Raw genomic sequence first — 20,046 nt, 5'->3', positions numbered from 1 at the left:
GATGGGCCGGAGAGTTTTTTTACTTTTTTCTTTTTTTTTTACTTTTTTCTTTCTTGAAAAAAAAAGAAGAAAATCTGGATCAGACTCGCCACTATGCTGTATAGCCGGGGCCGGGCGTTTAATCTTGTTTAACGACGACACGTTGGTTTTGTTTTTTCTGTACGGTTGGGCACGTTCGACCATGAATGAACTGGGCGGCAAAAGAATCCTTATTGAAGCCTTCCTGACATTCTAAGCGGCTTGAGCTGGGGAGGAAGTCTAATGTGATGTCTGTCTTTTGTAATGAATGAGTACCTAGAGAAATAACCCGGACCAGCATAAGGGGAGTTTGGAGTTGACGGCCCAACCATCTAGGTATTGCCTTGTACGCAAATATCTTAACCCGGCAGTGTCCCAGTCGTCTCAATCACCTCGCGGAAGGCTCCCCTCCACACGGGAACTAGTACTTGTTCCCGTTGGGCCTTGGCAACGCGTTGACGGTCCAGTTATCCCTTTAACATCTCGGATTTCATCTACGAACAATCTTTCATCAGAATTGATGGGTCTAGTCATTCCATTAGTACATATTCGAAACCTGCCTCGCATCTTAACCGGTTTGTGGAGGGCGACCACGCCTACCACGCGTCGCGGGGTCCAACCAACGGCAGCCAGCAGCGGCCATGTCGTCGTTTTGACATTCCCGATGTCCCCACTTGGCTATCGATTGGATTACGAAACGCCCAAACCCCGCCTCACGGAGAAACCTATCCTGCCAAGGCAAGCCGGGATTTAGCCCGGGGGGGGGGAGATTCAAGGTCTCGAAATGTTGACTACATTATGACGTTGGAGGCACGACAAAGCCTCTAATGTCCAAATTATCCGGCATGATACCGTGTTAAAATTCCAACTGTGTTAGACTACCACTGCCTGTGTGCCCTCAAGAAGGACCGCCTTGGATACGTAGCTCAGCTGGCATTGACGGGCCATCCAGTTGAGGTTGGTGGGCGTCTTTCTATACTTCCTTGTTTTCGTCGCTGCCCAAAGACAATCACCCTTGACGTCATATCGTACCAACCATCTTCCTCACACGTTACTCGCGATTCATTTTCTTCTGAGAGATCGATTCATTTTATTCAAGGCCGCCCCCCTCATACTGCTACTTGTAAATTTTTTTTTTTTTGGGGGGGGGGGGGGGGGAGGGGGATCTCTAGCTGTTAGAGAGCTTTTTTTCGTCTCATGCATCACCCTTTCCATTCCTATATCCCACGGTAACCGTATCGTCTGGTCGTGCCACGCAGCTCATACCCTATCAGGGCGAGAAGAAAAGATGCCGTGTCCGCACAACCCAAACGCCGGTCAAGGTTTTCCGAAAACGCCGCCATTAAAATAAGATTCCGAAATGATGCCCAGCAAGATGCCAATCCATGAGGGTATTCAAATACTCAAACATACCAACTTGAGCCTTGTGGCTTATTTTGGCCGTCGCGCTCATCCCATCGACAATACACAGCCAACAGTAATAACCAAGATTTAGTTTGAAGCAAGATGTCGAAAACGTCACCAACATGCCGCCAGCTCCGAGAGCCTTTCGAGAGTCCATAAAAATGGGTCTTAGGTTGATAATGCGCAGCCTTCATTGAACGCGTCGGTTAACGATTTCACCAGCGCGCACCAAAGCGCTCATTCCGTCGAGCTTCGGATCACTTCTCTCTTGGACCCCGAGTGAGGTCTGAGACGATGCGTGGGATGAGGCAAGGGAAGACGCATGCGACGACGCAATGGATCCCTCTGTCCCCGATGAGGAGCTTGACTGGAAGCGCAACAAGGCAGGTGGTGGCGAGTGGTAACCTTGAAACCTCATTAGCTTCGGCGGAAAGCTATGCGAAGGATGACTGTGTGTACCATTCACAGCTCCATGAGAGCTCTGCAGTTGACCTGTAAAAACTGGTTTCTGGTCCGAGAGTGCCATAGGACCGGTTGTGAAGGCAGATGGCTGCAGCTCGTAGGGTGAAGCCAGCGGGGGTTTGTTGGATAATAAGGCATGGATCGGGAGTGAAGATTCACTGGGCGTGCGGGGATATGAGCCGGACGACGTGGAGCTTCCTGTCGACGAGTATTCATGTTTCAACGGCGGAGGAACCGAAGAGCCCGGGTGCTGAGGTGGTGCGAAGCCACCGAGTCCATTGGACTCGGGAGATCTCGCGACTCCATTCATCACCCGCCCATTGCTGAACATATCCGACAACGACGGCAAATGAGTCGTTGGCCCAGCCATCTCTGTGCTAAGTGGGTTATCCGTCCATGTCGGGCGACGGCTACGATTCTGGGACGCACGGGGGCTTGTTGAGTGCAAGCTCTCTCGATCAAATTGAGTGCTGGTGGGCGAGTGCACTGCGTCGTCTGCGATATGATGGTGCGAGATTGGCGTCGGGACAGCCGTCGAGTATTGGGACTCAGATACCGATACCACAGAGCCGACTCGCTGCTTCCGGTTTGGAGGCGGCTCACTCCCTTGATGGCTCTCCGTACCACTCCCGGTGCTGCTCAGGCTACCCGGTGTTGCGCTCGCACTACCATTTTGCAGCCGGGCGCCAGTGTCCAGCTTCTGACGTTTAGAGGACTCTTTTGCTGGATTCAGAATCAGCCTCACAACCACGGTTGAGAGGCGAATAAGGACATACCTTGACTGGCAGAAGCCTGCCTCGCCTTGAAGTCTTGCAGGTAAAGATTGTATTTCTTATACTCTGCAGTCTTCTTGTACTCAGCTAGGTCGTGATTGTACTTTTCCTTTGCTTTGAGAGCCGATGTCTCGTAAGGCTCTTTCTCACCTGGCGTCAAGTTCTGCCAATGCTCCCCAACAAGTTTAGCTATTTCAGTGAAGGTTAAGTTTCGGCCCTTGAGATCATCGCGCATCTCTGTAAACCCATTAGCTGAAGCGCGAGACATTGACCGTTTGCTGGCTGGCGGCGGAAAACTTACTGTTAGAGAACAGTACATAAGCCGAAGGCGGCCGTTCTGGTGCGTTCTCATCAGGCTACCACATCGTCAGCGGCATTCACGCACAGGGGTACAAACAGAACGGAGTCGGCACGAACCTTGGGATGACGGCGATACTTGCGTTTGGTAACGACAGGGCCGTCCTTCACTTCAAGTCGAGGTTGTTCAGACCGTTGAGCCTCAAGCTTGGGCTCCTCTGCTGTTGCTCTAGTGGGCGATATAAGGGACGCATCGGGGGCAAGGCCTCGCGAGTTGGCAATGCGCCTTTGCAATTTCTGGACCGGTTCGTCAGTTGCCATTAACCCATTGCACATTTCTTGGGCTTACACGTCGGTGTCCCAGTTTGACTCCAAGCGCATCCCTAATACAATTCCTGTTAGCCTCCAGGATAAAATAGACGCGCCGGATGGTGCACTGACAAGTCGGACTCTGTAATGTCCAGAATCGTCTCCCATGTGTCGAAACCTTGCTCAAGAAAGATGCCGAGGTATTGCGAAATGCCCAGCTCTGAGAAAATGCCTTCCAGTTCATGCGCCATGGTAGTAAGGGATGGAGGCGATGCCTCAAGATTATCGATTTGTTTGGCCGGCGTTAACGAATCGAGAATCGATGTCGATGCGGTGTTCTGGCGTCGGCGACGTTTGGCTAACGACTCGGCGTACGACCGTTACGTCCTTCGTTCGATTCGGCTCCTGACGACTCGTTCCCATCTACTCGCTATTTCGAAACACTGCGCGTAGGTTCGGGTTGCTCTTCGAATGCGAATCAATTCCAGGCAGTCTGGGTGCAGGCCACTGCCGTCAAAGTCCTCCTTCCAAGATCAAGTCGACAAGGTTGGGCAGCGAGCGGCGAATGCGATGTATTTTGTCAAAACAGCGAGCGATTCGGAAGCAATCTCGTGGACGTTCAGTACTATGGGAAATGATGCGGCAGTGATGTCGTGGTGGTGGCGGGGCGAAGACTGCGAAGAATATGCTAAGTCTGGGTCTGCTGGGAAGGTTAATGCTGATGCTCATCAAAGTCGAAGGTGTGCGGCAAGCGTAGCGTGGATATACCAAGTTGGGGTGGCTGCACGTAGAGGACGGATCTCGATGACATTATGAAGGAGACCGAGCTCCGGGGTGTGGGACAACGGGATCGCCCAGGCAGAGAGGGGCCTCGAGACCCAGGTGGGATGCGCTGTGGGAGGATACGTACAGTACAGCTTTGGAGTGCGTTTTCTGAACCGGCTCGGCGGTTTACAGCCGCATAACGACAGGAAGAAGCAACGAGACGAGTGGAGGGTCCCAGGACGCGTCAAGACGAAGGTGAAGACGGCTCTTAGTGCTGCTCGTTCAAGAGGGAGAAAGGGTGAAATTGAGGAAGAAAGCGAGAAGCCGGCAGCGAAAGTCTTTTTTTCCCTCTCGCTGAATTGGGACTGGAACGGTGAAGAAAAAGACTAGGGTTGGCGACCGTCTGGGAAGACGGACCGACGACTTTTCAGAACAGAAAGGGATACAGAACGGAGGGTTAGGTAAACGGTTGACTGCTACAGGCGCAGGGAATGAGCCCCGCGGTGATCGCCGCGGATTAAGAAGTGAGGTCAGAGGTGTCAAAAGGGAATCTCAAAGGTAGGGTGTGTGTGTGTGTTGATGTACTGGGTATTGGGTAGGTAGCCTCGACGTCGCCGCAGACTTGTGATCCGGGGTGGCACGCCTGAGGCCCAAGCAGAGAAGCTAAAGCAACAGGCTAATGGATATCCCAAGGTACCCAAGACAAGCTCCCTTGCGTCTGATCGCAGAAACCGACTTTTAGGAAGTCGGAGAGGATTCCAGCATCAGAAAGCATCTCTACTGGAAGCCCATCGCAAATAAAAGCGGGATCAGCCAGCAAAGGAAATATGGGGACATTGGGAAGAGATGGAAAGACATGGGTTCTCAGCGAGTCAGGAACAGGAAACGGCCGCTTAAGATGGGTCCCCGGGGCACTTGCAAGGACAGTGCCGGTACATGAGGCGCGTGCCTGGTCCATGTCCCTTTCCATTTCCATTCTGCCCCAGGTGGCAGGGCATTCATTCGCATTTACGCCTCAGGCAGAAGGAAGGGCACAGAGATGGAAGCGGGCCAACCTGGAGAGAAACAGAGAGGGGCCAGGAAAGAGAGGGATGGTGCTGTTATGAAGAAGGAAAGGGGAGGGGGGTTCATCCATCAAACGTTCCACCTGCCTCGTCCTTGTCCTTCCTTACCTACCAACCTACATCGTACCTCAATACTGGCATACGAGTGGGATGCCGTACTACAGGTATGTACCTACCACCCACACATAAACACGCCGCGCCGTTCACCTGCAGATGCCGCTGTTGGAAACCCGTGCTGACTGGCCATGGGGCGTGCAGCTTCTGCATCTACAATACCGTAGCTGGCTGCAATACTGCCGCGTTCTGTCGCAATATTCATGTCAGCAAGGGTTTTTCGAGCCGTCGTCTCTGGCAGCATTCTTCCTCATGATAACGGCTAACCTCCATTTTGACCTCTCTCGCCATGTGTTGGTTGTAGAATACCACTTTTCACCATCGTTGACCAAGAACGGGACTGTCGCAGCACTCGGCGATGAAGAAGCCACGGTGACATTCCATTTGTAGAGCAGTCGACGGGCCGGTTCCACCAATAAAAACACTGCAAGGGGACAGCGTTAGTCTACCGAACGGAGCCCAGCATGCAAGTAGACTAGAGACGGAACTACGCAATACGAGCAGGTTGAGGGGAAGGTCAAGTACCAGAAAGCTGACCGTGGATCCGAATCTAGATGTCCATTTCAACCGCAGCAGTCGACCGTACTTTCCTGACAGGCCACAGTCACCGCGCTCTTCGACTCGTCAGCGGTTGCTTAATCAGACAAGCTACTTCAACCACCGCACATGGCTAGGGCCACACCTCTCTGCGGGGAGACGGAGCATTAGGCCAAGTTCTGAAAGGCACCTGAAATCGAACAATTGTGCCGCGATCGAACGCCGCGACCCCCTTGCCGCAGCACGCTCACGCGGATGGATCTGGCCGCTATGGACCACAATAATCGAGGAACGCACCGCGTTTGTAGCTGGCTCGGTCACGGTGTGCGGATGAGACAACAGACAGTGGCGAAGACGATGCTGTATTTGCACACCCACCCCTTGTTCGGCTGGCAGAAGTCTTCCTATGGACTAAGTGGTTGTGTTAACGGGAAGAACCACGTACATGACACGCTAATGTTTCGACGGCCAGCGACCGAGACCTCGACTGCAAGACCCCAAGAGGCTGCTTGCGACATTGAACACGAAGAAGTAAACAAATCCACTGAGCAAAGCTATCGATGAGCCAATATGACTGGGGATTGGTAGAGGAATCGGGTTTTCCCAATGTGATTACTCATGGTACATACAGCATGCCGTGTAACTCTGGCTCTGAAATGAACAGCCACTTGGCCATCAACCAATGTGGCAAATAACTAGGTATCCCATTCGAACGGGAGGATTACTATGCGATGGAGGGGCAAAGAACAAAGGCCATTGCCAACTTGGAGATTGCGCATTTGGCCGAAGATGGTATTTGGCCGCCAAGTGACGCTGAGAGCACATGTACCTTTCCCGGGTTATCCCATCTCCACAATTCATCAGAGCGTTCTGGAACTTGGGCCATGTTGCCCAAGGCAGACAAGACCCAAGATAAACGTAACGTTCGGACACGCAACAGAGGACATGTATCCCGAGGTCATCTCATGGAGTTGGCGATCTCAAATCAGGATGGATCATGGACCAACCCAGCGAGGTATGACGGAGCGTTGCAGTGGCAGCACCACATATATTCTCGTTCGCGACTTGCCGTGGTAGTGGTTTCATGCACCTATCGTCATGATTGTGGGTCTTCACCCATCCATAAGGTTCAGTGAACGTTCTGGACTTGTCAAGCGGACGACGAGGGAACGCCAGTATACCGAACGCAACCAGCACTCAGAGGCTGTTGCTGGACACCCAGACGCGACTGGAGGGTGGTGTTGACGTATCAAATCCTTTCCATGGAGGACTGAGAGGGTTTCGCAGCGGACCGCGCTACTAGCCGGCAAGTGACGCTACAAAGCGTCAACACAGCAAGTAGTGTAGGTAGTCAGCCACCTCCCAACTCAACTTTGACATTTTGGGCTTCCCACCCTTGAGTGCTCAATTCCTCATGCGATGCCCACGCCGGCTGACATTGGGGAGTACACTAGGCCACGGCAAGTCCGCCGTGAGCGATAGTTGCATCAACAAAACGGGAAATAGCAGGCAGCAAATCAGCCGAGAGATGGAAGTGATCGGCTTCTCCTGGCGCCGAGGGAACGGAGACCATGGGTGTGAGAGAATGAAGGAGGAAACAAGACACCACCACAAAACAGGGCAGCCAGTGGAAGTTTGCGCATACTCCAAAAGCGCATCGTCATGATGGATATGAGAATTACGATCGCGGACGGCACAGACGATCACAACGGTACACGGGCAACAGGGCTGACGCTGCCTTTCGAGATTCCCGAGCCTGAGGTGCCGAATATCCTAGGTATGTGAGGACGTCTCATGGTCGCCAAAGCAGGTGCAAGCGCAGATCGCCAGACAGGGCAGCCAAGCTAAGCAGCCAGTGCGAACGCAAAACTGTATGTTACAGACGAATGGGGGGGGGGACGCAACGATTGCGACACTGTCAATTCCAACATCTCGATCGCGAACGCCCATTCCGAGTCATCGAGATTGAACAAATGCCACCAATTAACCACGGGAAGGTTGGACGCCAGTGCGTCGTCGTGAGGGGGTGGCATCCCATCTCGCTTTGTTTAGGATCTGATATCATCGTTCCTGATGAGCATCAGCAAAATCCGATCTGACTGCAGGAGGGGCTTGGTGGTCATCTGGAAATGCGCTGCGGCATCGAAGAAGGCAACGGAAACCCCCAACTAAAGCTAGTATTTACAGTAGAGGGAAAGATTGACAGTTTTTTGATGTCCCACCCAGATAAGTGGGGTGGTCCAGCCGGGCCCCTGATATGATAGGTCAGAAGCGACCCAGGGCTGGCTGTAGCTGCACGGCTGCTCTCTGTACCTACCTAGGTACTCTGTAGAAAACGCTCGGTGGTGGTTGGTGATGCAGATCAAGACCGATATTAGCAACATACTGACTGGATTCTGGATTCACCATGCCTCTCACAGCTTTTGTCTTGAAATGCTGGTGGATTCTGGCTGTGTGTCTGACACGCCGGAGTGTGGGGAACAGGTGTTCTTGCTACGTATCTTACGGTACGATACGCAGGACGGTAATGTCTAATATCGGCGGGTAACCTGGCCAATACCACACCCTGCACGTTGTTCAAAAGGCTTAGGCAATCTTGCTTCGCTGCGAAAGTGCAATGTCAAACATGTCATTATATGCTTGCAGGTTGCTCGTCACCTGCCAGCTACCCATCAATCCCAGGATGTAGCGACGACGACAAACAGCAGTTCAGCCGTGGAAATCCGAGCTAAGGATGCTTTCTCCCATCGACCTGTCACATGTGGAAAACATCCTTCGACTATCCCCATCTATCTACGAAGTACGGAGTATCTATCTATCTGTCTGCTAGATGGCGATCGACCGGAAAATGAAAGTCAGATGCTGACATTGAGCCGAAATGTCCGCGATACTTTTTCCAGATCCTTGCAATGCATCTGGTTCTGGTGCGTTAATCGAGTGCATCCGGATGCATGCAAATGTCGATGCTACCCAGCCTTGTCAGCAGTGCAACGTCATAAACGGCGGTGACTGTTGAGATTTCCCAAAGGGAAAGCGCGAGGTTGGGCCATCTGGGTGGGGAGACCAAAAAACATTTCAATGCCCAGAGGCGGATTCGAACCGCCGTCAACACGGATCGCTGTATAGAAGAACCACAACGTATCATCCTAACCAACTAGACGATCTGGGCCACTGACTGGATGGGTAATGTGGTGATATGCCTAAGCATATATACACATATACATACATATATATATATATATATTTAGCGCTTTTATCTGCAGCAAAAACCTCGGCAGATGGCTGCAGGATGTGTGGATGCCATTGTTTTTGTTCTCATCATTACCCCACCGCACCTGCTCAGCGCTCAATACGGAGTACTGCCGAGCCCATTCATGCCTTACATAAGCGAATATATACGGATACCTGCATCCGTGTTCCAGTGTTTTAGAAGGAATGAGGGTCCATGGGCAATACCACCACAATTCTATCGCTGACAAAACTAACCATCGACAAACCCTACCTAAGAACTGTACAAATCCCATTTCAATTATCCTCAAATATCCGCTTTCACGCACATTAGGTCGTCAGACGACACCGAATTATCGCCTTTCCCTCGGGAATTCCACTCTCTCGTCAGTTAGCAGCTTGAGCCACCCCCAATAAAAGATTGAATTATCGCAAGCTTCTAGCACTAGCCTGCCTGCACACCAGCCAGCGACGAACATCACAGCAAAGAGTATCCGCATTGTTCCGTATTACGACAAGACTTGTGGAGAAAAGGCAAAAGGCAAAGAAAGGGTAGGAAATAAAAAAGAGGGCGGCTCCTCCCTCGAGACCCCCAGATCAGGCCACTTTCTCCCGTTTTTTCCTACCCATCTTTTTACCCTCGACCCTTTCGATTCGCTCGCCCCGTCGCCGTCCCCGAAGATGGCCCCAGCGCCTCAGGAGCCTGAGTCCGCCTCTCCGACAACGAACAGGCCAGACGGCGAGTCGTCGGTAGATAACATTGCCCAGGTATGTTGTATTGTCCATATGTGCATGCGGTTTGGAACTTTGGCGTAGCAAGGGGGGGCCAGCAGAGAGCGGACCATGGCGAGGGCTCATGGCTTCCACCATCACCCGTGGCCCCTTGGATTCTGCTGCTTGTACGGATACCTGCCAAACCATCCCCTCTCTGTTCTGTCCAACTCCCCATTCCGCCTCGGTCACACGGTTCCCTTCCTTCCCCCCAGCTATCTGCTTTGCACAGTTGCTGCTCTGTCCGTCTCTCTCTCTCTCTCTCTCTCTCTCTCGCACGCCCATCTGTCCTTCACAGTTCACCCCTGTCCATTAGAACTGGATCGGTCTGGACCCTCATCTGCGCCCTAAAGGCGTAGAGGAAGGTGGTTCGACTTTGACGATGGTGACCAGATGGCGGCGTTGAGAAAAAGATAGACCTGAGCGGTCGGGGCTTAAGTGCACACTCACTATAGTAGTTGCAACAGAAGAGACGCTGAAGGGCATTGGTAGTTGGCAGAAGTGGGGTGTGGCGAGATACTGGATAGGACAGGCTTCGTCGTGCACTGTTCCAGGGCTGACCACGTTTGGGGTGCGTTCTAGGCCTATAGAGACCTCCTAAGGTAACGCCCAATCGACGAGCATTTTCCCATTATCCTTTTTATTTTTATTTTCCCTTTCTCCCCTGCCCTCACGTCCTTGGTACACGCGCCCCCGGCGTGAGAAATCGAAGCGCCGCCTCCACCCCTACTACCACAATATTGAGAATAGCATGTCTGCACCCTGGACAAAAACCGGAACTACCTCCGGAACTGCGGAATGCGCAATGCAGTGCAAGCGAGCGCCTTGCCCAAAACTTCCTCTGGAACCCTTTCGCGGCGCAGCACTACCAATGCACATCAGACCGTTCCTGGTCAAGGCAGCGCGCCAGCTATCCTATCTTTATTTTCCTTCTCGTTGATGGCACCCTCAGCCCTGGAAACTTCGGCTTTTGGCGCTGACTTGTGCGTCTTGTTGCCGCTTGTGGACCCAGGTCTGGACCAGTCATCCATTCTTGCCCACCCGACGGCGGATGATCCAGACCTCACTGCGTCTTGTTTCAACCGAAGTTATCAACACCATTGCCCGGCCGGGCGCTTTCTTGCCTCCTCCCGCGATGCTATGTCTAGGATGGCGCAACGCAGCGAGATCAAGGACCCCCATCGCCAGATCTAGGGTTTAGGGGTAGGCAGATGCCAAGCGGACTATGGTACGACCATGTCTAATTCGCTGTCACAACTCGCTTGTGTCACGATGGCATTCGGTTACCGCTCCCGCAGGAGGTGCTATCTCGATGAAGTAGCTTGAGGCAGCCCCCGGGTCCAGACCGTTCGCCCAGAGTGTGTGAGGCGAAAGTACTCCTCAACGTCTTACGCCCCCGGGGCTATCATTCCCGTCTCTGTCTCAACCCATGGCCTCCACGACGACCGAGGCCCTTTCTCCAAACAATATCCAATAGTCCGTTGCGCCAGCCATTCGGAACCACCACCCCTTCCCTTCCCCGTCTTCCGCTTGAGACTTAGCCAAGTGGCCAGACCGAAAAGATAGATTCCCATGTTTCGTTACCTATCGAGATGCGCCCTCGTGACCGCTTTTTCTCCACACGAATTTCGCAATCAGACTAACCGAGAACCGTATACAGAGGCGAACAAGCCGCCACCACGCTCGAGACCAACCTGACAAATCTCGAGAGTAGACTGGACGCTCTACTTGCCGCTTTCGAAGCCAACGGGAAGTCCGACCAGGCTGGCACCGCGGCACCACATAACGAGAACTCGAAGGAGGACGGGACGACTCACCATGGAGCTTCCGATACGGAGAAGAAAGATGGCCCTGGATCCAACGAGCCCGCGAGGAAGCCTTAAGGATGGGATTGGGGATTCGAGACGCGCCAGTGTGCCTCGGATTGTGATGGACTGGGGCGCGCAAGGATGGGATCCAGCATTACACTGGGCCTACCCATTTTCCTTCTCGGCGCAATCTCGATTTTTGCCGTCCTGAGATGGAGCACACATTGGGAGAGTTTTCGCGACTGACCAAGGTGGCGATAGTTCTCGATTGCGGCGAGGCGACAATCAGGGCTGGATGCCAGAAGGCCAAGGCTGAACCCCCTCCTCTAGTGGTTCTTTTTTGTTTGGGCCGGCCTATCAAATGCATTCTCACCGACAACATCTTATCGCCTCTGCCTACCCTCTAACAATCCTAACAATTTCCATCAAATTGAAAGTAATTGGCATTTCCCCCTCCTTCATGATGCGCGCGCGCTTAACGCGGGCGCGTGGCTGAAGTGGATTCCGGTGAGGTTTTCTCCCTCTTTTCACTTCATCTCTTCTCAGGAGAGAGTCGTAGTTGATGCGCCGGTCGAAACGGACGCCTGGGATCTTGGCATTCATCCTCGCCACTCGCATGTTGCACCTCAGTACTGTCGATCTGGTGGAGCAATCACGATGATCCCACGTGCCCTACCCTCCGAACTGCCTCCTCTTTTTTTTTGCCGTGATAAGATGAACACTAGTGAGTGATAGTGCATCGCTCACACCGCCGGCGAGTGCTCTACATTAAATCAACAAGGAAAAAAGACGTAGTGCTGCCGCGCTTCGGTTCACCGTCAGTGTATCACTGTATCACTGTATCACAGTACCCTGCCGTGTATCTCTAGGTTCTGAAGGGGGAAGCTATCAGATCCCCCTCTTCTGCCGGATCAAACACTCCTTTTTTTGGCGGTGGGAGGATCTCGATGGGTTAGAGGGGGATTCCTTGAGTCTGATACCTCTGCCAAGAGGACGGACGTACACTACGGACTTGTGTGCGCGTGTGTGAGTGTGTGGTGTTTATAGTCGTGTGCGTCCCATCCGCGAGCCGCATGTTGAAAAGAAACTCCGCATGCAATGTGAGATTGGTGGCCGATCGGTCTGACAAAGTCGATATGGCTCATTTTGACTCATCCCCGCAGGCACAGAAGGGGGCGAGCAGGTACAGCACCAGGTCAAAAGTCTTACAGCAAAAACGCAACTCAATCAGCAGCTAATACTACTATCAGCCGGAATACCAGTTTAAGGCAGAGTGAGTGGGGGGGATATCCTTATGACTGTAACAAGACTTTCGACCTAGTACTGTAGGCCGTTGGCGCCCGGGGGAGGGCGGTCTCTTTTTGCGGCATTGCTGTCCTTCTTTGCCTGCCGGGCTTGTCTTGGCTCGTGGCATATTGGTCTCTGGTCGAAGCCTCTTACCCTTACCTCTTCCCTCCTCTCCTCAGTCTACTATTGTTGCCGTCTACGTTAGCAGAGGGCCTCTTGTGAGATAAGTCGCCCAGTTGATATCCAGTGGGTGGGAGGGGCGGGTGTCACTGTCGACATCGTTGCATGCTCGGTGAGGCATCCGCCCTCAGCCCCTCTTGCTCGCCCGCTATAGTGCAATCTGATATCTCAAGATCACGGACGAAAGAGGTTCATACCCCCGACTCAACAGGCTATCATGCCCTAAGGGTATTTCGAGTGAAGTGTGGTGAGGATGTAGCCCAGGCGTTGATTCTCGTGACTAGCCTCACAAACAGCTTGTCGCGGACAGCGGCACGCCCCCCTTCGTTCTACCATCACGGCAGACTATCCAGGCAGAAATTTCAATCTTTTGTCTCTCTCGTCCACTCTACAGGCCTTGTTCTTCTGTTGGCGTGGAACCATGGTTGAGCCAAGGGCCGCGTGCCTCGTGGCAGCGGTTGAGTTCCCAAGTATCTCTCATGGTGGTTTTATGTTTACTATACCGCATCACAACCCTGTGGAAGGAATGGATCCTGAGTTAGCAGAGCGCGCTCCGTCGCCGCGGACTGAACTGCTGGCCGTGCTGGCGTCACTGGAAGTGTTGCCAAGGCCCAGTCACCTGAGGAATTCGAGGAAGCCCAAGAACGCGGACACACCGACGAGGAACGAGCACTGATACAGTTCTCCACGGCAATTCTACCCTGCGAACTTACTGAACGACGCTGCGTTAGACCCAGCCTATCCTGGTACTGTGCCTTTTCGTCTTACCGGGTCTCGCCGCCGAGCAAGGAAGCTCGTGAACTGCCCGCCCTCATCAGTGAGATTATACGGAACACAAATAAGCTGCAAAAGATTCCAGGTCCTAGCACATGTGTCTTCGACAGTGCCGTGGCATTAAGAAGGAACTGGAGCTCGGTGACGGGAATCCCATCTTCTCGGACAGGAACGGCCGAGCCCGTCGTCAGGAAAAGCGGAACCCGGAAACCGAAAGAGTGACACAGGCCAAAGGTTTACCCACCCTCTTGACTGGAACCAGAGACCACAATGTACTTTCTACTGTAACCGAGATCGGGGAGAGTGGGGGGGGGGGGGGGGGGGGGCCGTCGAGACGTGTTCTGCCCTTCCGGGGGCCCGGGCGGGTTGGCCATCCATGTACGGCCTCGGACATGTTCAAATGATAAACCAGACACGGTGTTCCTCCAGGCAACGCGGACCGCTCGAACATGGGCGGGGGTCACAAGAAGGAAGAAATCGCAGTCAAATTCAGTTGTTCGGACTCGGTCCTCAAGAGCTCTGGTGCATCCAGAACCGCCCCGCACGTACGCAGGCTGAGGCCATGATCACTGTACCGAGTGTACCATCTAGAATCTGGGTATCCAGCCATACCAAAACGGCCTGGCCTTTTTTTGATATCAATGATGTAAAATATGTCCCATCTCTTGACGCCCTTGTTGCTGGTAACCCGTTCGTTTCTAAAGGGGGTGAAACATAAAACCAAATCTCTCTGTTCTCTCCCTCTCTTCCCGCCATCCACTTCCAATGCCTGGTCTCACGAAAGTTGGAACCCCATTCCCCAATCTTCCCCATCTTGCCATAGGTAAACCTTCAAGCCGGAGGCATGCGAGTCTGAAGCCATCTGGTTAGGTAGACCTACCACAGAAGCTAAAGCCCGCAAACGTTAAGGTCTAGAAGCGACCAGTCTACAATGCTGGCTGCTCAGCTGTTCTCCTCCCTGTCGCAGTTTTCAGCTATGGCAGTAAAACTAAAACTACAATGGAATGTGAACGAGAAGGTGACGAATGAGGGCAGCATGACCCGCTGCCCTAAGCCCATTGGTAAAGGACAGCATGCAAACAGACAAAAACTCCTAACGACCTCCCTTCACCTTCCCCCGTGGAGCCCCAATGTCCATCCATGTGCACACCCGCCCTGAGATATCGAGTGGCCAGCCAACAAAGATCAGTCGATTTCTTTGTGTGCTGGACCACTATGCATACCCGCCTTTATGACGAAACCTGAGATTCAGACGGATCCATCCTCAAAATGTCCTCTGCCGCTAGAAGGAGACGTGACGTGTCGGGTATATAGATGATATCTGGTATGCGTGGGGCGGATGTCGGTCTGGCACGGGGAAGCGATGATGCCCATATGTTGCCTTCATCAATGCTCTCGTGAAACTTTTTTGGGTATTTCATCGACAAAACAACGATGTTCATGTCGTAGTGTTTACTCGGGTCGCCACTTGCGTTTTTTCTGAGCCTGTCCCTGCACATTCCAGTTAGGAACTATGTGACCTCAGTAGCAGCTGCGCGCACGAACAAGAAACCAAGTTAGCTTGTTAGGCTGCGCGAGTCGGAAAGGCCATTACGTGCCCTAGAAATGGGATCTTCCTGATCCACTGAGGCCAAAGCGGGGCTGGCCGGGCTGGGTCCCATGATTGGTTCTTTTGAGGTGAAGGACCTGGTATCCATGGGCGGGCGAAGATGAGACTGAGGGTGCTCGTTGGTGCTGGCCTTAACCCTCGACTGCTGAGCCATGTCCCTTTCTCGGTTCTTCTCCAGCAACTGACCACCGAGGGTCGCGCACTTGAGGATAGTCTGGATGAGGTGGTTCTGCTGCAGAGGTTTGGACAGGTACTCGTCCATCTGTGCCTGGATGCATTTCTCACGATCACCCATCATGGCGTGGGCTGTCAGTGCAATGATGGGAGTACGGTACGAGCCTAGGCTTCGCTCGTACTCACGGATCTTGCCTGTCGCCTCAAAACCGCCCTACGGGGTGGGATTAGCTTGCACTGAAGATTGACTAGAAATAAAAACCTCGAAACTTACCATGATTGGCATCTGGACATCCATGAGAATAACATCGAACTTCTTCCTCTTGATGGCCTCAACAGCCTCAAGACCATTGCCAACGACGGTGACCACGTGGTGGTACTTCTCAAGAATCTTGACGGCGAGCCTCTGGTTGACCCGGTTGTCCTCAGCAAGGAGGATTTCGAATGACTTGGTGTTGTCGGCCAAGGAGGGCGTGGCTCGGTTCTCGAGGGCAGGAATCATGCCGTTTCCGAGATCGACAGCAGTACAAGGTGTAGTCATGTACGATGTTATGCCCAAGTCCAAGCAAGACTTTAGGTTCACATGGACAACGGGCGCCAGAAGAACAATAGGCAGGTACTTGAAGTCGTCAACGGACCTGAGCCTCCTGGCCGTGTCGATGGAGTCGACAATGATGACGTCGTACGGCATTGCCTGGGCGTCCCGTACGTCGGTGAGCAACGGGTTCTTTTCCGAGTCAACAACGACAGGCTTCAGGCCAATAGTGGAAAGCATTGTCTTGATTTGGTTTCCGTAGCCGGACTGCGCCTTGTCGACGAAAAGAACCTCGTGGCCCTTGTAAGGCTTAATTTGCTTCTCAATAATCTCGACGCCGAGGTCGGACAGGCGAACGCGGCACGTGAAGTGAAATTCACTACCTTGACCGTGCTGGCTCTTGACCCATAAGTCACCGCCCATCAGCTTCACAAGGCGCTTCGAAATGGACAGGCCGAGGCCGGTACCGCCAAACTTCCTGGTCATGGAGCCATCGGCCTGCTGGAACGTGTCGAAAATGAGATCAAGCTTATCTGCTGCAATACCAATACCAGTATCAGTGACGATGAACTCGATAGCGTACTGATCAGGGTTGCAGGCCCAAACCACGGGGTCGGCCTTCTTGATCGTCAAGCTAACTTCGCCGTGCTCAGTGAACTTGATGGCATTGCCGACCAAGTTGAGGATGATCTGCCTAAGACGGAATGAATCCCCAATGACGTGGTCTGGCACCGAGCTATCGACGCGGTATGTCAAGTCGAGGAATTTTTCGTTCGCTTTGACGGCTAGGGTCTTGAGAGCGTTGAATACAGTTCCACGCAACGTGTACGGGATTTCCTCGATGACCATCCTGCGAGCCTCAATCTTGGACAAATCCAGGATGTCGTCAATGATTGTCAATAGACTGTTCGCTAGACTGTTGACAATGTTCAGCATCTCTCGTTGGTACTGCGTCAAGTCCGTATCGAGTGTCAGCTGGGTCATGCCGATGATGCCGTTCATGGGTGTGCGAATCTCGTGCGACATATTTGCCAAAAACTCCGATTTTGTCTTGTTGGCCAGTTCTGCTGCTTCGCGAGCTTGCGTATTCCTCTGGATGCTATCCCGTAGATTGGACACCATCTGATTGATTTTTCGTTTAAGTTCGTCCATTTCACCGGAGGCCTCCACTTCGACAAGTTTCGTGAAGTCTCCGTCTGTCGCTAGGTTGGTGATGTCCGAGAATGCCCGCACTTGAGTAGTCTGTTCGGCCCGTTAGTTTCGAGGTTCCGATTAAGGGAGGACTGTCAAACTTACCAAGTTACTAGCCATGGTGTTGACGTCCGTCGTGATCTCGCGCCAACGGCCCTTCAGACCGGCTGGGTCTGCTTGCGCGCCCATCTTGCCGTCGACGCCAACATCCCTGGCCACCCGTTGTACCTCATTGCAGAAGTTGGACAGCCTGTCAACCATATTATTTATGGTTTCCTTGAGGACCCGTATTTCTCCTTGTGCCTCCACTTCAATCTTTTGACTCATGTCCCCGTTGGCAATGGCTTGGGTGACGGTTGAAATGCTTCGAACCTGCAAAGTAAGGTTCGATGCCATGGTGTTGACGTTTTCGGTGAGGTCTTTCCATTTGCCCTCCACGTTGTCAACCTGGGCTTGTCCACCCAGAGTTCCGTCGGTGCCGACTTCCCTGGCAACTTTGCTGACCTCGAAGGCGAAGGTTCCAAGACGGTCAACCATGGTGTTGATAGTGTTCTTGAGATCGAGGATTTCACCCCTTACAGGCACTCTTATCTTCTCGGTGAGGTCACCGTTCGCGACGGCGGTAGTGACCTTGGCAATTGCGCGCACTTGTGTTGTCAAATTCATCGCCATGCCGTTAACGTTCTCCGTGAGATCTCTCCAGGTTCCCTCAACGTCATGAACAGTAGCCTGGCCACCGAGTCTACCTTCCGTGCCGACCTCTCTGGCAATCTTTGTGACCTCCCGCGCGAACTGTTGAAGCTGGTTCACCATGGAGTTGATAGTTGACTTGAGATCGAAGATTTCTCCCCGGCAATCCGCTTGAACCTTTTGGGTAAGGTCGCCCTTGGCCACAGCAGTCGTTACCTTGATGATGTCTCGCACTTGGGTGGTTAAATTGTTTGCCATGGCGTTGACATTGACGGTTAGTTCATTCCACATGCCCTTGACCCCTTCAACGTCAGCTTGACCGCCAAGTATACCCTCAGTTCCGACATCGCGAGCGACTCGAGTGACTTCGGAGGCAAAAGTTCGTAATTGGTCTACCATCGTGTTGATCGTTTGTTGCAGTTGCAGGATTTCTCCTCTAGCGGGGCGTTCGATTTTCTTGGTCAAGTCACCGTGGGCGACTGCAGTTGTTACGGATGCGATTTCTCGCACTAAAGTGAGGTCAGTATAGCGCCTCGATATACATCAGGGAAAAGGGGAGGGGGACTGACCTTGATCCGTGAGATTTTGAGCCATAACGTTTACTGTTTCGATTCGTTAGCGCCATGCCACTGAAAGGCGGGCTGCACTGCGGGCATACCGTTGTCCGTGAGTTCTTTCCAAGTGCCGTCGACACCTTCAATGCGGGCTTGGCCACCAAGCAAACCCTCGGTTCCGACTTCGCGGGCGACGCGGGAGACTTCGCTTGAGAAAACCTGTAGCTGATCCATCATGGTGTTGATTGTCCGTTTGAAAGTTGTGATTTCGGGGTCCATTTCCACAGTGTTCATGCGAACCTTTTTGGAAAGGTCTCCGCGAGCAACAGCTGTGACAATTTCACCGATCTCCCGCAGGGCCTTTTGGAAGGCTTCGTTTGCCTTTTGGTGCTTCCATAGCTCCCGTTCCAAAGTGGCGACTCGTTCCTGTTCGATCTTGAAGAATGCCTGTTCCTGGAGTTCCTTCTGCTCGAGAAGCTGGGCGCTGACGCTGCTGATTTCCTGTCTGGCGCTGGAGATACCTTTCTCCTGGTCAAGCACTTTCTCTTGCAAGCTTTCCAAGGCTTCGTCAGTCAGCGGGCTGTCTGCGAGGCTTGGATCGGCTGTGGCGGTACCTTCGCGTTGGAACTTGGGTCTGGGGATCGGGCGGCTGTTGGACGATGTCGGCGATGGGTCGTCGGAATCGTCGCCGCCGAAGATGGAATCGTGGACTTCATTGGGTGTCTCCGGGAAGGCTACGGAAGCCTGGGCTCTGCTCTCGAGTTTTTCGATTCTTTGAGCGAGCTTGGCCAGCTCGTTTTCGAGGCTGCGTTTTGCGGGGGTGTCACGGCCAGGGAGCTCGATTCGCGCATCGACCTTGAAGGGGAGAGACATGGGCGTCGTGCCATCGGCGGCAAGGGATTGCACGATGGCCGCGGCGGCGGCCAGTGCTGAATCGTCGACCATCTTGGAATTACTGAGGCCGTGCGATCGAATCGACAAGCAGGGCAGAGCACGCTGCTTGTGATACTTGTCGAGTGGGGGTTTGGGGATGGTCGCGAGAAGGTGGCCGAGGCTAGAGGGGTTTGGATGGGAAAGGTCGAGCGGGTATAGATCAAGAAGAGTTGTGGTCAACCGGCAGCATATTAGCTCAGTAAGTGCCTGGAACCTCGGTAAATATCGATAAACCGTATCCTAGAGGAGGTGGTAGGAACAGAGTCTTCCCACTCGCCTGAACCACGTCGATTCAAGGCGTCAAAGACGATAACGCTCCTGTTTTTTCTTTCTTATTTTTTCTTCTTCCTGCGGACTGAAGGTGTTATGGGTAGGGGTGGAAATTCGGGGGTGGTAGGGAGGAAGGAGGGAGAAGTGGTACAGGTGGGTTGACAATCCGAGAAGACGCGAGGGTAAAAAGACGACGCACGAACCGAGCAAATAGGGAGCAGACACGCCCCCAAAGTGGTCAGGCGGATAAGTAGGACGAGTGAGCTGCTAGAGCCTAGAAGTCGCGAAAGAGCAGAGAG

General features: G+C 53.1%; 4 protein-coding genes and 1 non-coding gene across 5 annotated transcripts; 1 reads left to right on the top strand and 4 right to left on the bottom strand.

Annotated features, from left to right (window-relative positions):
* Window positions 1–1,612: 1,612 nt before the first annotated feature.
* LY79DRAFT_664631 (HMG box protein) lies at window positions 1,613–3,514 on the bottom strand (the record flags this gene model as incomplete). Its single annotated transcript, XM_060562925.1, has 7 exons — window positions 1,613–1,827; window positions 1,882–2,607; window positions 2,661–2,894; window positions 2,959–3,013; window positions 3,075–3,251; window positions 3,304–3,337; window positions 3,396–3,514. 7 exons carry the CDS (start codon window positions 3,512–3,514, stop codon window positions 1,613–1,615), a joined length of 1,560 nt encoding a protein of 519 aa, XP_060420823.1.
* A 4,833-nt stretch (window positions 3,515–8,347) lies between these two features.
* LY79DRAFT_533269 (uncharacterized protein) lies at window positions 8,348–8,994 on the bottom strand. The gene has a single exon (XM_060556353.1). The coding sequence runs from the start codon at window positions 8,886–8,888 to the stop codon at window positions 8,673–8,675; it is 216 nt and encodes a 71-aa protein (XP_060420822.1). The 5' UTR covers window positions 8,889–8,994; the 3' UTR covers window positions 8,348–8,672.
* Window positions 8,823–8,912, bottom strand: LY79DRAFT_t5. The gene has a single exon. It is a non-coding gene; the product is annotated as a tRNA-His (tRNA).
* A 466-nt stretch (window positions 8,995–9,460) lies between the features above and the next one.
* Window positions 9,461–11,665, top strand: LY79DRAFT_14621 (uncharacterized protein). Its single transcript, XM_060551010.1, has 3 exons — window positions 9,461–9,739; window positions 10,325–10,344; window positions 11,403–11,665. Exons 1-3 carry the CDS (start codon window positions 9,653–9,655, stop codon window positions 11,623–11,625), a joined length of 330 nt encoding a protein of 109 aa, XP_060420821.1. The 5' UTR covers window positions 9,461–9,652; the 3' UTR covers window positions 11,626–11,665.
* A 3,682-nt stretch (window positions 11,666–15,347) lies between these two features.
* Window positions 15,348–19,489, bottom strand: LY79DRAFT_503531 (hsp90-like protein; the record flags this gene model as incomplete). The annotated part of the gene is made up of 5 exons (XM_060553405.1): window positions 15,348–15,788; window positions 15,849–17,351; window positions 17,406–18,499; window positions 18,560–18,592; window positions 18,649–19,489. 5 exons carry the CDS (start codon window positions 19,487–19,489, stop codon window positions 15,348–15,350), a joined length of 3,912 nt encoding a protein of 1,303 aa, XP_060420820.1.
* Between the last annotated feature and the right edge of the window lie 557 nt (window positions 19,490–20,046).

Source organism: Colletotrichum navitas, assembly GCF_030913465.1.
Source record: "Colletotrichum navitas strain CBS 125086 chromosome Unknown LY79scaffold_1, whole genome shotgun sequence".
Lineage (NCBI taxonomy): Eukaryota > Fungi > Ascomycota > Sordariomycetes > Glomerellales > Glomerellaceae > Colletotrichum > Colletotrichum navitas.
The sequence above is the reverse complement of the archived record's forward strand: the minus strand, read 5'-3'. Positions and strand labels throughout refer to the sequence as shown.